General features: G+C 47.9%; 1 protein-coding gene across 17 annotated transcripts in view; it reads right to left on the reverse strand.

Moving 5' to 3' along the window:
* The window catches only part of PPP1R12B (protein phosphatase 1 regulatory subunit 12B), an 86,158-nt gene that overhangs the window by 43,069 nt on the left and 26,957 nt on the right, over window positions 1-16,132 (reverse strand). For 13 of the 17 annotated variants that reach the window (XR_005841867.2, XR_005841866.2, XM_040652766.2 and 10 more), the window contains exons 8-14: window positions 15,798-15,943; window positions 14,900-15,009; window positions 13,603-13,800; window positions 12,867-12,949; window positions 11,163-11,288; window positions 5,959-6,144; window positions 5,257-5,442 (exon numbers count right to left, since the gene is read on the reverse strand). Coding sequence is in view for 15 of the 17 variants with exons in the window: in XM_040652766.2 (XP_040508700.1) it covers window positions 5,257-5,442; window positions 5,959-6,144; window positions 11,163-11,288; window positions 12,867-12,949; window positions 13,603-13,800; window positions 14,900-15,009; window positions 15,798-15,943 (1,035 nt within the window). In the remaining 2 variants the exon portion in view is untranslated. The remainder of the gene's footprint in view (window positions 1-5,256; window positions 5,443-5,958; window positions 6,145-11,162; window positions 11,289-12,866; window positions 12,950-13,602; window positions 13,801-14,899; window positions 15,010-15,797; window positions 15,944-16,132) is intronic. The other 4 variants (XM_040652778.2, XM_040652774.2, XM_040652776.2 and 1 more) reach the window with 2 other exon arrangements.

The raw sequence follows: 16,132 nt of genomic DNA on the forward strand, positions 1-16,132 counted from the left end.
TCTCATTCTGAAGCAAGCAGCGAGTCAAACAACGGGATGTGACATTTTAAACAACCTCAAGCAGTCCTTGTACAGCCTTCCCAGAAGCTGTTGTCCACAGGGAGAGACATCCTCAAATAAAATGCACTCAACACAAATCTGAATATCTGCCAAACTGCCCTTCACAGCTACCAAACCCCCAGAACTTGCTGGCCATGAGGAGTTCAGCTGCTGAGCTACAGATGCCTTTGCAAGGCGCTCCGCTGGCGAGCAGTGCTGCACAGCCTTCGGCTGCCACCCTGTGGATGGAGGCACAGAACTGATGCCTGCAGAGGTTCCAGGGATACACATAAGCATGAATCAGCCCCGGCTCAATTACTGAAAACATCACCGAATGTTAATAATGTAGAACAGATTCCCACTTCCTACTGAGCTAAGGTTGCAATTTCTTAGCGGGTGCCAGAGGCTCTGGTTCAATTTCATGACTCCGCCGTTCTCAGGAACAGAAGATTTATTAAGTTGGCTCAAAAACTTGCTCTGTAGCAGCCCCTGGGTCACTGCTTGGCTGCGCCTGCTCCTCCACCTTTAGCATCCACGGGTCGGTGCTGTGGAGCAAAGGATTCGGTGGAACAGCTGACTTTGTGCTAGACAAACTCTCAGCTGTACCTCATACAGCATAGCCACAAACATTGCAGGTTCACTCTTTGGTTTACGCCAGTTTTGGGCACCGTGATGCATCAGAATCCTGGTCAGTAAACCCCCATACCCTGAGCTTCAGGTGATGGTTTGCAGGCGGAGCTGGAACCCTGGCTGCACAACTTGCCAACGAAAAGTGCTCCTATTAGATTCAATAATTAAATCTGAGAAACACATCAGTGGGTAGGATTAGTAAGGAAGGAGGAACCGCACACAGATTCTGCACATAGGAAGGGACGAGGAAAGGCAGCTTTACCTTCTGCTCGCTCCATGCTGTCAGGCTGCAGTTACATTGCTTAGCTCAAGCAGTGCCTGCTTCGTTTCCTTGCCCATTCCCGGAGGATCCCGCATATATTCCTGCTTGGAGTTAGCAGGCCAACCTCCACCCTGAGCTCCTCCGCCCAACCCGAGTGCCAAAATTCCCCCTTCCTTCCCCTGAGCACAGCATCAGCCGTGGGCAGCTGAGCACACACACCTGCTCGCTGGCCCTGCAGGAAGGCAGCTCAGCAGTGACCCCATCCCACACCCCGACCTTTTTCCAAATAAAAATGCAGGCTGATTTCTGATACAGCAGCAGCGGACGCTCTGCTTCCCAACATGGAAAACCCAACGGCCCCAGGAATTCCTGCCCTCCCACGTCATCTGCACCAGCAGCCCCTTAAAAAAAGGACAACTTTATCTGAAAGCGATTAACCACCAAAGCAGGGCAGATAAAGGCTTCCAGCAGCAGGTGCCACATGATTGCTCACTTCTTTACAGGACCTTTTAACCTTTGGTTTTCTGCTGCCTGGCACAGATGGGAGCCTCCCTTCCCCCATCCCCAGCACTCGGGGAGCTGTGAGCACTCAGCAGTGAGGACGATGTGGCAGCAGCCCGGCACTCACAGCTCTCTCCATTGGTTCCCCTCCAGAGATGTTTAAGCACCTCTTGAGTTCAAGTTCCACGGTTTAACCCTTTAAGAGATCAGGATCTCATCGTGGTTCTGTTCTATGAACTAAGGAGGGTTCAGTATCAGGCATCCCCACTCACCCTGGAGGAATCAAGTTCTGAATTCGGACAGGAATCACGAGGCCAAAGGACTGAAGGACTTGCCAAAAACTGTTCGTCTAACAGTGCTGGTGGAGGAGGATTCAGTTATTAATATATTATTAATATACACTACTATAATTAGCAGCTGGATCCTTAGAATGAAGAATGGATTCCTCTTGGGAACAAAGCAGAAAAGAGAAATATCTGCCAGGCACATTCAGCTCACACAGCAGTGAACTTTCCTCCAAAAACATTTCTAGGTGAAACTTTGGAGGGCAAGATGCAGAACTGAGCACAGCCCTCGGGACATGAGCCCACCTCACCCTTATGCTGGATCTATCTGAAAACCTGCCCTGGGTACGTAAGGCAGGGACTGCTTCCCATCTCTATCAGCTCTCCTGATGGTGAGCACCACCACCTCGCTGGGATCTTCCTGAGACACAGGAAGAACACACAAGTGCAAAATGCAATCGTATAAACAAAGTGGATGGGGGGGGGGGGAAGAGGAAGGGCAAATTAAATTCCTAATTCTGACCCAAACAGGCAAGGCTTCAATTCAAGAATTTCCTTTTAAAGCGGCCCCAGAACTGAGCACAGAGGTGGCACCGACCTCCAGTTCTTGGGTAAAGCTGGTCTGCACACAGCCAGGCATGCAGGCGATGGGCTGATGGTTGGACTCAATGAGCTCAGAGGTCTTTTCCAGCCTTACTGATTCTATGATCCTATGGGCTGTGCGATGCCCTGGGAGCTGCACAGCAGGCTCGGGTGAGGCCGTGAGCCCCCAGAGCTCCCTCGCAGAGGTGCACATCTCACAGCACAGTGCACTGCATTCCAGGTGGTGGCCCAACACTGCAAGGATATCACAGCCGAACTGGCTGCCAGCACTAGAGGCCGCTGTCCTCTTGCATAAAGGAGATCAGGCAGCAGTGGGCTGCAGGCAGCAGGACCCCCTGAGCCCCCAGCAGCTGCTTGCAGCGCGTAGAAACCAGAAGGGCGTCTGGTTGCACTGGGAAGAACAAGAGGGGCAGGAGATGCTCTGTGCCCAGCACCCATATGGCTGTAACTCACCCTCATGGCTGGGGCTGCTCAGCTGGCATCTGGACCACGAGACTGCTCAGCCCTGGCACGAGATCACCAACTGGCCCAACACAACGCTCAGCACCGGCTGCAAAGTGCCCACAGAGGAGAAGAAAGCAATGGAGTGCACAACGATTGGCTGGCGAGGATGGCAAACTTCCAACCTGCCAGCAGCCACTGCAGTGCTGCAGCATGAGGGGGGGCTGCGCTGCTGCTGGGTCAGTGTGAGCCCTCCATGCAGTGTGGCTGCACTGCTGCACTCACAGCTCCAGCAGTGCTGTGCTCACCCAGGCACACACATCGCTCCTGTGCTGCCTCCTGCATTTTTCTTTGCTGCTTTTTCCTCTCTTCTCCCCTCTTTTTGAAGGTGTGGGGTTTGACTTGTGATTTTCAGCTACATGACAAAGCAGGGAGCCAGGAAGGAGATGCAGGTAGAACACCCCAGGGGAAATGCTATGGTGGGTCAGGGCCAACCTGCTGGCTGGCAGAGGATGTCAAACAACAGCACAGAGCGCTCTGCCGTTCACTCCTCCCCAGATCTCAGTCTTCTGCTTTAACCTTTGGCTCCACATGGATAATTTAAGGCCCCAAGTTCTAAGACATCCCTGTGATCTAATATTAGACGATAAGCTTGTTTATGTTTTTGTTGCTAAGAGAAAGCTGGAGCTTTGGAAACACTGAAGCAGACCAAATGCTACTACAACAGCTGCCGGTGGGAGCTGAAATCCATACAGCGCTTCCCTGACAACTGTTTGCCATTTTCCTTTTCTATTTGGTTTTCCTGAACTCTGCCTCCTTCCACAATCAGCCTTCCCCATGTAGGTGACCTCTCCTGTTTCTCTAAGAGCACACATCCTAGTTCAGTGCATGCAGGCAGTTACCCCATCAGCAGATCCTGCTCTTAGAGCAGACACACACGAGCTTTCCTCTGCCCTTAAGCACAATGCACCACTGCTGCATTTTTTGCTCAGTAGTTTCAAAGCTTCTCCTGAAGGTGGGAGGAATTTTCTGGCGTTCACCTCTGCTTTAGCATAATTCATAAGAGATGGCTCACTAATAGGACCGCAGGAGACAAACAGATCTCCTATATTATTTATAGGAACTGATCTGGCAATAAACGCCGATGCAGTAATATTAATAGATGCTCTTTTTGGCATTTACAAGTACTGTCAGTCAGGTTCTGTGTCTGCAGACGGTGCCAGAAGGCCGGGGGGTTTGCAGAGACCACTTCTCCTGGGAAGAATCCAAAGCCTCTGCAGCTTTATTCTGGGTTTGCCAAAACAGAGACACTGTCATGAGAAGGTCTGAGTGTGAACAGACAGCGCAATACACACTCTGTGCTCTGCATGGTCTCTTTGCACCAGAAGTATCCTTTGGCAGCTCATCTCAATTCAATTGCAAATGACACTGAGTCAACTGACCGCCAGCAGAACTACCAGGAGCACACAGAGGCACTCCAAGCAGTAAATGTTCAGCGTCCTTACAGACCCAAAACGATACGCTGCAGTAGCTACGTCCAATTATTTCCCTGCATACAGAGGTGATGAATGTGGTTCGGCCTACAGTGCCTTCCAAGCACTACCTGGGTTAGCTCTGCAAAAAGAAAGGGCCTGGACAGCCTTACAAGTCTGAGTGTTTTCCAACAGAACAGAGCAGCCTTCTCTCTTGGCCCTGCTGCAGCTGAGGCAGGGAGAAGCCCACAGTGAGCATGCACTCTGTGTGCTGGAGGGGTCCCGTGGCTGACTGCAGGGACAGATCCTGCTTGCAGGAATAAACAGGATCACTTGATACTCTGTACTTAAATGCACACGGTAAATTCCCTTTGAAAAGAGCATCAACTGATCCAGACTTACACTTCCCCAGTCTTAAGGTAACATCATACATTCAGATTGATACTAAGTGCTGCTACTGCTGGAACAGCCTGGGCTGCACAGGGCACACCTCCACCTCTGTGCTGAGTCTTCTTTCATAGCCAACAGAAGGCAGCAGATGCTGCTGGAGTGCAGTCTGTCCCACCTGCATCACACATCTCATGCTCCAGCAGCTTTCCCCCACTAACAGGAATACAGAGCTCTTGCACAAGGATGTCCCCATCGGGCACATGTCAGCTTAGCAGAGGGATGCACATTGAGCGTATCTCAGTGCAACACTCTTTTTAGGAGCGGATTCACATTACAGAACCCACTGCGAGTGCTGCCTGTTCCTGTATACACAGAAGTTTCAGGGACTGAGATGAATAGCAGAGATGACTACTGAAGAAGGCTGAGACACACTGAAAGGATGAGCAGACAAATCCCCAAACTAAATGCAACCTTCAGCTTCCGAACCAATCATCACCGGGCTGAAGACAGAGCAGGGGCAGCAGCCTGCAGCTTCACACAGCACCTGAGGAACAGCTCTGCCACCCCCACCAGCACCGCCACGTCAGATGTGACCACGGAGGAGGAACGAAACGCCCCAGCACTGCCCACTGACCTTCTGCGCTCCCTGGCTTCCTCAGCAGAGCAGTCCTTTCCTGTGGTTGAGGCAGCACCGGCACTCGCAGTACCGTTAGCAGAGCCGCGTACAGCACGGTTTGTGATTACACCTAGGGGGGTGCTAGCAGAGAGGCCCTCTGTACTTTTCTCTACTGCAGAATCAGTTTGTTGCCTGAAAGGGGCTCTGAAATAGAGAAGACATAATGGAAAGCAAAGCAAGTCAACTCAACTGCTAACCGAGACCACCACCTCGAGGGAGCACCAGCAGCTCATCCTCCCTGCTGTGGGCTGCTGTTAGCAGAGGGAACTGCACGCATTCAAACCAGTTTATAAAACGTGTGGAAGAACAAGCAGGAAGAATTCAGAGTTAATGACCACATCCCCGTCTGCAGCAAAAGTTATTACAAATGTAACTGGTGAATAGGCAGAAGGAATGAACTCCAGAGCTTGTATGCTGAATGCTGGAGAGCATCCTGAGCAGCGCCGTGTCATTGCAGCAGGGCAGGAGTGTGAAGCTGAGCTCACACATGGGCTGCTAACTGCATCCTGGTGCAAACATGCCATTGAAACTGTCCATTGCAACCACGCTGCAATCTCTTATCAGCAGCTCCCGTATGGAAGTACATTTCCAATCCATAATCCAGAACTGAGAACTTCCAACCCAAGTGCTGACTTTGTGCAGCGTTATCTCAGCTGTTACCTGGTGTACTGGCGGGTGGATGCAGAAGTGTTCGCACCGAGAGGTGTGGGGCAGGCAGAGGCAGGTTGCCACGGGGTGCTCAGTGAGGTAGATGAACCAATGGCAGTGGGTGAGGTAGCTAGAGATGTATTGCGACTGGCTGAAATGTAGGGACTGCTGAGGTCACTACTTCTACCAAATGAAGCACTGTAAAACATCACAAAATCAGGTCCTTCAGAGCACAGTAAACATTCAACAGAACAACCCCACAGCTGAGCTTGCAGCTGAAAAGGGAGCGAGTATTACATCTTAGCAAAGTGTATGCAAGGAGATTACGGCACACTGGAGTCGCTGCAGAGCAGCCTCACGCAGGCTGGTGTGGCAGCACACCTTTCAGATAAGCCCAGCTGAGTTCCAGGCAGAGAATAATGGTGGATCGGTGAAGATCAGGGAAGGGAGAAGTCCTGCCATGGCAGAAGCGGTGCTGTGTATGGGGAATGGTGGGGACGATGAGCAGGGGTTCTTCTGGGAGCAGGGAAGGAGTGAGGGACAGCAGCAGGCCTGGCTGCATGGCCTCCCAGTGACACCCAGGACTTCCAGGTTTAAGAACCTGTTTTCAGTGGCTTAAAGATATTAGTTCAGGCTGCAATGGGGCACACATGGCACAAACTCTGCCTCTGAAAATATTCAAGAATGAGCAAAGGAAATGCATATTTTGCCATTTCAGTGCAAAACTCTTAAAGCTGTTTCTACTGAAAAGCTGTAAGCGCTCACACTTTGAAGGGCTTTCATATGAGGATGTACCCTTCTGCTTTTTCAGAAGAAAATCTCCTTAAGTGAGTTTAGCTGTGCACCTCTAAGAGCAGGCAAGGAAACATGGCAAAAATCTCTGTACCATGTGCGCCTCAGCCCCAGATGCAGGCTGCTCGTTGATGGCACAGAGAAAACAAGCATGCATGCGTGATCTGGGATCCTGACACACCCAGCAACTGGTATTCCTGGCTGCTACTGGTCAGACTGGGCTGTCTGCAGGATGAATCAAAGGCTGGGAAGGCTTCATCTCATCTCCTGCATCCTAAATGACTCCCATGCAAACACACATGGAGGAAAGTGGTTGACAGAACGCACCGGGAGGAAAAGCTGACCTAGGGGAAAAGCCAGGACAAAGAATTGCAGGTTTATGGGAAAGCCAGGGTAAATGGGCTGGAACTGGAAGTCAGCACTACAGCAAGAGTCAGAGAGAGCAGCCTGAGGCTGAAATAAAACTTGCAAGGGACAGAACAACAGCCAAGGACAGGAGGTCAGAGGAAGGATTCGGTCCAATTCACGTAGGCACTCAATTTGCAAATTAGTTTTATGCGCCAAGGCGCCCAGCCAGCCCAGCCAAACTGCTGATCCCTACACCAAAGGGAGACTGAAGCATCCTGGAAGGCCTCCGTGGGGAGGAGCATTACATTTGGGCTCTTCAGTTGATGGCTGCTTGCCATATCCAGGTCACAAAGGAACAAGCAAGTTATTGTCACCAGGTAGCAACCTCCACTGGACCCCAAACAAAGCTTCCTCTGGCAAGCCGGCCCCTGCCTTGAGCACAGGGGAGCAGGAAGTCGTTTTGGAAGGAACTGCCTCCCGTTCTGGGCTCTCTGCACCAGAGGAAAAGGCAAAGCCTTAAAGGAGAGTGAGAGCAGGGAGCTAAACCTGGCTGCTGTGGGCGTGCTGAGAGAGCAGCCATGACGTCGCAGAGATGAGGGGGAGAAATCAGGGCCTGCTGTACCGAGAGGATGACTGCAGTGGAACATGCACTGGGGGAAGGAATGAGAGGAGGAGCCTGGAAAAAGCTGGTGGCAGTCCTGGAGGAGCAGGGCTGGCGTGGCACCATCCTAGGGGAACACAAAGCAGAGAGGTCAAAGGGTGGCTGCAAAATTGATGAGAAACCTGGTTGGGAAGGGAGGAAAGGGGAGGGTTATGGAATAAGACCTGGTAAGTGCTTCAGAAGGGAAAAGGTAGTGGCTGAAAATGGGAGACTACAGGATGGAAGGAGCACCAGGTGCCTGGAGAGCAGAGATGTGAGGGAACTGAGAGGGGAAGAAGGAATGGAGGAGAAGAGCATGGCACTGTGTCCCTACATAAATGCACATGGCTCAGGTCAGAGGGAAGCTGGTGCTGGGCATCACTCGAGCTGCTCATGAGGGATCTGCAGCACGGCTGGCTCTGCAGGAAGCCGCCTCCCCTCCCCATCACCTTGCAGGAGTGGCATCACACAGTTTGAGGACTCCCAGGCATTTATTCAATTGGTCACATTTCAAGCCAACAGGACCAGAAAATTGCAATACAAAGTTTAGCTGGAAAATGTAGTTATTAACGGTTACGTACATCTGAAAAAGGAGGACTATGAATTTATGCTAAAGAACCCAACAATAGAAATGAAGGCACTGACACACTGCTATTCAGTCTCTAACAGATCACCATAACAGAGCCATCGAGGAATGACCAGTGGAACGAAAAACACCGATTCAAACCAGTAATGAGAAAGACTTCTGGAAACAGCTGAAGGAAGGGGGATTTTAGAGCCTGAAAAGACTTCCGTGTTCATCAACAAAAAAGGTCTGCACAAAATATGTACTTCTTTGTTTTTAATATGCTGCCACAGGGTGTTTCAGAGAGAGCTAAATGGGATTTGCTTACGGAAGTGGGTCACAGTGGTCACTGCTAAGAACAGTGGCCTAACTATGACCCCCACTCCTTAATTAAGGATTGCTGAAAGCCAGCACAGGGGAGAAGGCTACTCTGAAGCCATTCTAGCTTCAGCAAATGGACCTCCAAAACCAGTTGGTGATGGGAGCTGGGACTGCAGGGACTGCTGGTCTGACCTGCTGTGATGGTTTTTATGCCAACACAAACAATAAGGAGTGCCTGTAAGTATCTAAAATGAAGAAAATAACTGAAAAAGTGGTTTCATTTTAGTGTGAGGCATCTCTTACAGCTGATGTCAAAGGAAGGATGCTGAATTAATTCAATCTGCAATGTTAGTTTTCCTCCAAACACTTTAACTGATGTGAACTGGCTGTTCAAAGGCCAATATGCACTGAAACAGAAAACAGACTGTCAGAAAATGGGTCTGTGCTCTGCTCCTTAGTGCTGCACCCAAAGGAGGAGGAGTGACAGTCCCTACCATCAGAGAAAGAGGTTTAACATTCGCTTCCACTGAAGCTGAAGAGCATTCGTAAAATTACTGCAAACTCTTTTGTTCCCATGGAGCAGAAAAACCACTTCCAACACCTGAATGTGATCTGCTGGTGGTGTTTACCCTTTGTTTGGGGGTCACATAAAGCACTCAGAACACACCTGGGTATCGTTATGGGGATTAGTTAAACACTAAGGCAAAGGAGAAAGCAGTCATCCTGTCAGCAACATGCAAGTATGCCACGTTCACTTTAATTCTCTCTTTCAAAATGAGCTTTTATCCTCCAGAATGATTTTCCAAATACTAGCAATGCTCTGCTGACAAAGAGCTATCACAGGCAACAGGCTCTGCTTCTCACCTTAGAGATGATGTAAAAGGGAGAAGAAATCTGTACGACTACTGTGCTCCTCTACAGAAAACCATTAGGGGACAGAGGGCAAATGGATCCCAGTTCTACTGTTTGTGAAGTCACACACGACTGTTCTGTCTGTAAAGAAGTGTGTGTGTCCCTACACCTCATTCCTTAGTTGGCAAAGCTATTCTCTGTCATTGCTCATATTCCAGCACCCTCCTACAGAAGGCCAGAACTCAGTCTTTGTGAAAAGATGTTCCTACTAGCAAAATATCACCGCCAGCCAAAGCCTTTGCTGACCTCTGTGCAGTTTAACCAAGGAAATACAGCTGTGTGAATGTGGCACTCAATCTGACTCTGGATCAGGTGGGACAAACAGGCAATGCTTATGAAGTTTCAACAGACAGCCATTTCAGTGATGTTATGGGCTGTCTCAGAGCAGGGAACAGCAAGGCATGCCAGCTGCAGGAGGCCAAAGTTTTCCGATGCAATCAGCTGCTGCTGGTTGGAGTGCCTTTAGAGAGCCACGCTGCGGAGGCTGACCTGTCATCATGTCCCAGGATAGATGTGAAGTCACTGGAATGGATCAGCAGATGAGGAAAAGTCTGCTGCCTGAAGTGGCTGTTTCACCTTTTGTGGAAATGGGTCTCTGTGCTCTCAGCAATTGGACACACTGTCCCAGAAGAGGACTTACCTCTATCAGCAGAAGCACTAGAACACAAAAAGTGCACCTCTTCCCAAACCTCTATCAACTGCTCTGTCTCCAGCACAGCTATTTAGTTCAGGGTCTAGAATTTTGTGGAACATAATCTGAAATCTTGAAACATTTCTGCTCTTCCCCCTGAGCACGAATGGCATTGCAGCACAAAAGGCACTGCAGCACAACAAACCTGCACAGGCTGATTTGCTGGTTTCCAGCAGCAGCTAAAATAAAGGTGATGCGATGGAGCAGTACTTGCACAAAGGGCTGATCTTCCTTGTCTCAACGTAGACAAAAGCTCAGAAATGCATTATTTGCCCCATCAGAGGAGGCCATTCATTCACCTCATTTTGAAAGGGCCACTACCTGCTGCTCCAGGAAAACTGAGCCTCTGCCTCCCGCAGGAGTAGAAGACTGACAATTAAGGAAGTTACAAATGGGATACTTTTCTGATTCTGCTGGGCTACCAGCAGTAAGAAGTTGCCTCTACAATTTCACATACACTGAACAAACTCTGTCCTTACTGTCACAAGGAAATGGTTGCAGGCATCAGTCATGCTGTCCTAAATCACCCATATGAACACTGCCATTTTCCTGATAACATTAATGCCACAAACACATACCAATGTAAATCAAAGCTAGCACTAAGCTACAACTTACCTGTTAACAGCTATGTGAATGCTGAGCTCAGACTGTAATTACTTTACTCTCTCTTTATGACCCATTTCCCTTTTATTATCGAACCATAACACTAACATAAAACTGAGAAAAAACATTTTGTGTTTGAATTGTCTGAACAAGAGTATTTAAATTCAGTCCAACCATTTATAATCGATAAAAGTGATGGTCTCTAAGGAGATTATTCAGCATGACAGATGCTGACAAGCCTTGATTTGTATCTTCTGCTCAAGGCTTGATGCAATGAGCAGAGGGAGGCATGCTAAGAGTAGAACTGACCACTGACAACACAGGCAGAGGAGAACTGGGCATACCTTTTCAAGTATGTAGATACGTAGGTAGGAGGTGCACCAGAATGGGGAGCTTCGTTTCCCTTTGATTCATCCCTCCATGGCTGCCGGGTGTAAGAGCCGCTCCGCACAATGTTAGCAGCTGATTCTCTAATGCAGGAGAGAGCACAAGGTTTGTTTAGGAAAGCCCCCAGAGTCTGCTTCTGGCTCCTGTACAGCGCCCCAGCACAAACCCTTCCCTCACACCCACCCACGTGCATCATTGCTTACAGGTGGCAACTCTCTGAAGCACTTCTACTGGTCAGTTTCTGTGATTGTCAGCTGTATTGTTTAAGAATCAGAAGATGATGAGATATTTTGCATCAACACCCTTTCCTAGTCCAAAGACTTGCAAATGAGGTTTAGATTGGCCATAACATATTAAACAACATCACCTGATATCCAACAGCATGGCACAAATGGAACAGGTATTGCAAATACAAGGAAAATGTCTGCCATATTTAGCAGTATGAAACAGACAGAATATTTGGCAATATCTAAAATCACTTGTCAATTTATTAATTATGTTATCAGCAGCCACACTTACCCACTTATCTGAAACTGGGGCTGCTTTTCCTAAACCACACCCCGGCAGTATGACCTATCCTGCTCTAGTTTTGGACAGGACCTTTAAGACAACACTCATCAGCCCACAATTAATAATCATTTTTCAATTGCAGTGTCTTTCCAAATGCCCTTTCAGACATCTGTGGTTCTAAGCAGCGATATTCAGCTGTTTTGAAATGAAGGAATATCAGAAATAAAGCTGTACTGCACAGTACATCTGGGCACCATCTGTTCGTGCAGCCCAGTCCTCCTTGCTCTCTGCTTCACAGAGTGAAGGACACTTACCAGCACTCAGCTGGAGATGCCACTCAATCCAAGGCACTGCCAAAACCACTCAAGCTTATCAGTCATTTAAACACAAGTTGTCTGCTACAGTCCAAATCCCAGTGCCAGCTGAGATTAAGCAAGAACACAGCAGGGAGGTTCCAGCAAAAGATCAGCAAAGAATGTTGATCTGTGCTGAAGCTCTCGTGGTGGTCACGTCCTGCGACACCTCCGCAACTGCAGATCACAGTAACTGCTCTGTGTGTGCCTCCTCACCACTGCTGTGCAACTGGCTGAACGCGAGGCCTGCTGAAATCCTCCTCCACACCACGAGTATCCGGCATGAATGGCTAATCTCTACAAATACACCTTGATATACTGGCTATTCATCCCATTTATACTCTGGTTCTGCCCAGAGGCAATTACAAACCAGCCTCCAAAAGCAGCCCCTGCAACGTAAACAGGTCTGCACGTGAGAGAGTTCACAGACTCAGTGAATCAAAAAGTGACAGATATAAGAATAAAAGGAACTGAAAGTAACAACTGAGCAAGTGGCAGAAGTACAGATGTAAGAGCTCCAAAGTCAGGCACTTACATACAAAATGATAAATGAAAAAGTAAGCATTTACCCAGTTTCCCAGATGGAGACAATACATATATATAGATAGATAGTGATAGAGAGGTGGAGAAAACAATCATTTGCCCTGCTTACCTAAATGAATGGCAACGTACTAGAACTTACTGTAAATACATGTGCAGAGAGGACTTCTAGAAAAAATATGAAGCATTAATATAGGAAAAAGATGTTCCTGAGGAACTGCCTGCAAGATTGAAGCTGAGCCTTACATTCAGTCTCACCTGTTTTCTTTCTCCTCTATGTCACTTGCACTGCTCAGTCTTCTGGGGGCTATTGTGGCAAGATAGCTCTTGTTCTCTTTATCCTGAAACAAAAGTAATTCAGCTGTAAATCTGATATACCTACAGCCCATTCAGTGACAAATAAATTCACTATCAGGTTTATTCAATCACAAAAGTATTTTCCTGTCTAAGGACAACCTGTTTGAGGCTTTTTCTTGGGCAAGAAATGTGACAGCATAAAAATATCCACTTTAACCACGATTTCCTGAACAGCATGTTAGTGAATCTAAACTTCCAATTAGAACTACTTAAAAACGGGCAGCAGTTACAGCTAGTGAATACATGGAATGGGATTCACAAATACAGTTGGAGGACAGAGAGAGGATCTATTTAGATGATGCAGAAGGAGAATTTCCACTGCAGATACGTGCTGCTGTCCGGATTTGATATTTTCCAGCCAAGAATGGGCTGTGCCAGATTGGCAGCCCACTTGAAACTGAGCAGGAAACAGCTCAAAGGGACACAGAACTCCAGTTCTGCAAGGACAGCTGTGCCAGAATTGCAATCATTAGAAAGAAGTGTATGTGTATACAATAAAAAGAACTAAAGACACCCAAATCTGTTATGGATACAAACCCAGCAATAAGTGAAAACTAAAGGGAAACTGTCTTAAAACCACAAGGTAAACATCTCAACTGGGACACACTACAAAACCTTTGTGAAAGAGGGGCCAAACCTTTTCTTTGCTGTCCAGTAACGCAGATATCCGAGGAGTGGACGAAGATCGATAGATGGAAGCAGCCTTGTCTCTCTGTGCCTCACGAGTGGCAGTGACTTCACTCAGTGTGTTGTGGCTGCCAGTCTTCCGCAGACCCAACCGCCATGAGGAGGGCGACTCATCCTTCTGCTCATCAGACCTGTTGAGCCAACTGAACTGCAGAGGGGAAAAGGAACATCAGAACGTGAGAGCACTGCAAGGCTCCATTTCAGCTCTGAGAAATGCCTCAATGGGCCTCGCTTTATGCTGGGCTACATCCAAACTGCATATTTGATCACGTGCACAACTTCAGGCTCCACAGCTAAAAAGCAGTAGAGAAGAAGGGGAAGAGATTCAAAAGCAACAGGTAGAGCAAGAGAGCTTTTGTGTGAGCAGTGCAGTGTAGGAGTCCTCAGGATGAGATGGGACTGACAACATCTTAGAGGGCACACAGAGGAGTGAATCAGAATCCACTATTTATTATTCCTTCCCATAAAGGAACTTCAGCTTGAGTTGGACAGTGTACAGAGGAGCAATAGTTTGATAAGAACAAGAAGTTTGATTTTGGTAAGAGGCAAAAAGTTAAAGAAAGGATGACTTGCAAGGGTCATCTTCCCTCTGGCACATAACTGGTACTTCATCTTTGCAGCAGTGCCTGCTGCCCTCCATATTCTGGTGCAAAAAGAAACCAGAAGCATAAGATAGACATCCTAGGCAAAACACAGAGCCTCCTGCTGCCATCTCGCTGAGTGACACGTGAGCTGGAGAATTCAGACAAGATTTCAGTAACTGCTTCACCTTTGCAAAGCCTTCATAGCCTGGCTATCTAGTCAGAGGCAAACTTTATCCTCTCTGCTTACTGGGCTGTAATGCTGTGTCACTGAATAAACAGGGTTTGGCAAGTGACACACTTCAGACTAGAATGCCAAATTCAGTGCTGATACCTCAGCACAACCCTTTGGTGAAAGAGCTGCTGGAAAGAGATCACCATCAGCTATCTCAGAGCTGACAGCAGCACACAGCACTTGTGGCAAGTAAGGTTTCCTTGTGAACACCAGGACTTGTTTCAGAAGGTAGGAGTCTAGAAGAGGCACTGTATCATACAAATATCTTCCTCTGTGCTAGACTTCTATTGCTGTTAATGCAGCATCTGTACCAAAATTGAAGCTGACTCTCAGAGGCAATTCAGGAAAGCACAATAGTAGGCAGAGTGCCTATTTCCCAGCTAACCCTACTGCTTTCAAGCACTGCTCCTGCTGATTCCCAATTCACTTACCCTTCTGGCAGATGCAGTGAAGGAGTTGGACTCTGGTGGTGGTATTTGCTCAGTGATGCTGGGCCTGGTTTCGTGGCTGGAGTGGTTGGCAAAGGACTCTTCCTTCCTTTCTACAGTTTTAAAAAGAAACCAGATGTTTCAGTATCACATTTTCCAAGGCCCTTCTCTACAAGCACTCAAGTTCAGAGTTGCTGTGACCTAGGCATGCCTTAGATCACAAAGATGATGCCAAGGCTAAACAAGCTTTACTTCAAGGAGGCCTTCTACTCACTAAATAGTTACTTCCACAGTCACCAGATGGATATATTTGCCAAGCAAACCTTCAGAACTTCATTTTCAGGTAAGATCTTCTCAGAAAGAAAGTCTGCCTCCAAATCAGACCACTCACCAAGCACAGCACATTTAACACGCCTGGGAAATGTCCTCCCTACACCAACAACGCAATGCTTCTCTCTCCCAGCAATGAGTGCCTCTCATAGTCATTGTTTTAAAAAAACAAATCATAGGTGTAAGCACCCAAACAGCACAAGCAAGTGAGGTATATGCAGTGGATAAAAATCTCGTTCAGTTGTCTTCCAGCATCTTGCAGCACCTGAAGTGCTCATCCCAAAAATTGCCCAATGAGGATAAAAAACTGCTGTTTGAGAACAGGCCGTGTGCTCCCCTAAGTGAGAAGGAAGCAGAAGCTAAAATACCACGCATGGCATGTTTTCTGAAAAAATATGCTGATCTGAACATTGGCTTTTTTTAGTACGCTGGCTATATTCTTCTGTGTATGTACACTTGAAGTAAGACTGCAGGATGTCTTTAATAACTAAGGTAAAAAAATGCAGTTCTCAAATTCAATTCCTATCATTGCCTGGCTAACTATTAAACCTCCAATTGCACTGTATCTCACCTGACTCCTTTTCAGCATCCGATTCTGAAACTTCATCTTCCTCAGCTTCTTCCTCTTCTTCAGAGCTAGAACTGCTCGAGTCCTTGTTCTCTTCCTCCATCTCCGTGGTCTTCAGCCTATCTTCCTCATAGAGAATCTTCTCTTTGCTGGAAGAAACAGGAATTTTAAGGATTACCAAGTGAGTTATTTCTGAGCTCTACTTCTCAGGAACACACAGACATGATTTGCTATACACAGAAGATGCAAACTGACAAAAATCAGCCTGTATGCTCTGCATCCCAGCCCTTCCAGCACTGCCCGTTTCCCACGGATTCCAATGCCAGTATCTCATTTCC

Source organism: Gallus gallus, chromosome 26, assembly GCF_016699485.2.
Source record: "Gallus gallus isolate bGalGal1 chromosome 26, bGalGal1.mat.broiler.GRCg7b, whole genome shotgun sequence".
Classification (NCBI taxonomy): domain Eukaryota; kingdom Metazoa; phylum Chordata; class Aves; order Galliformes; family Phasianidae; genus Gallus; species Gallus gallus.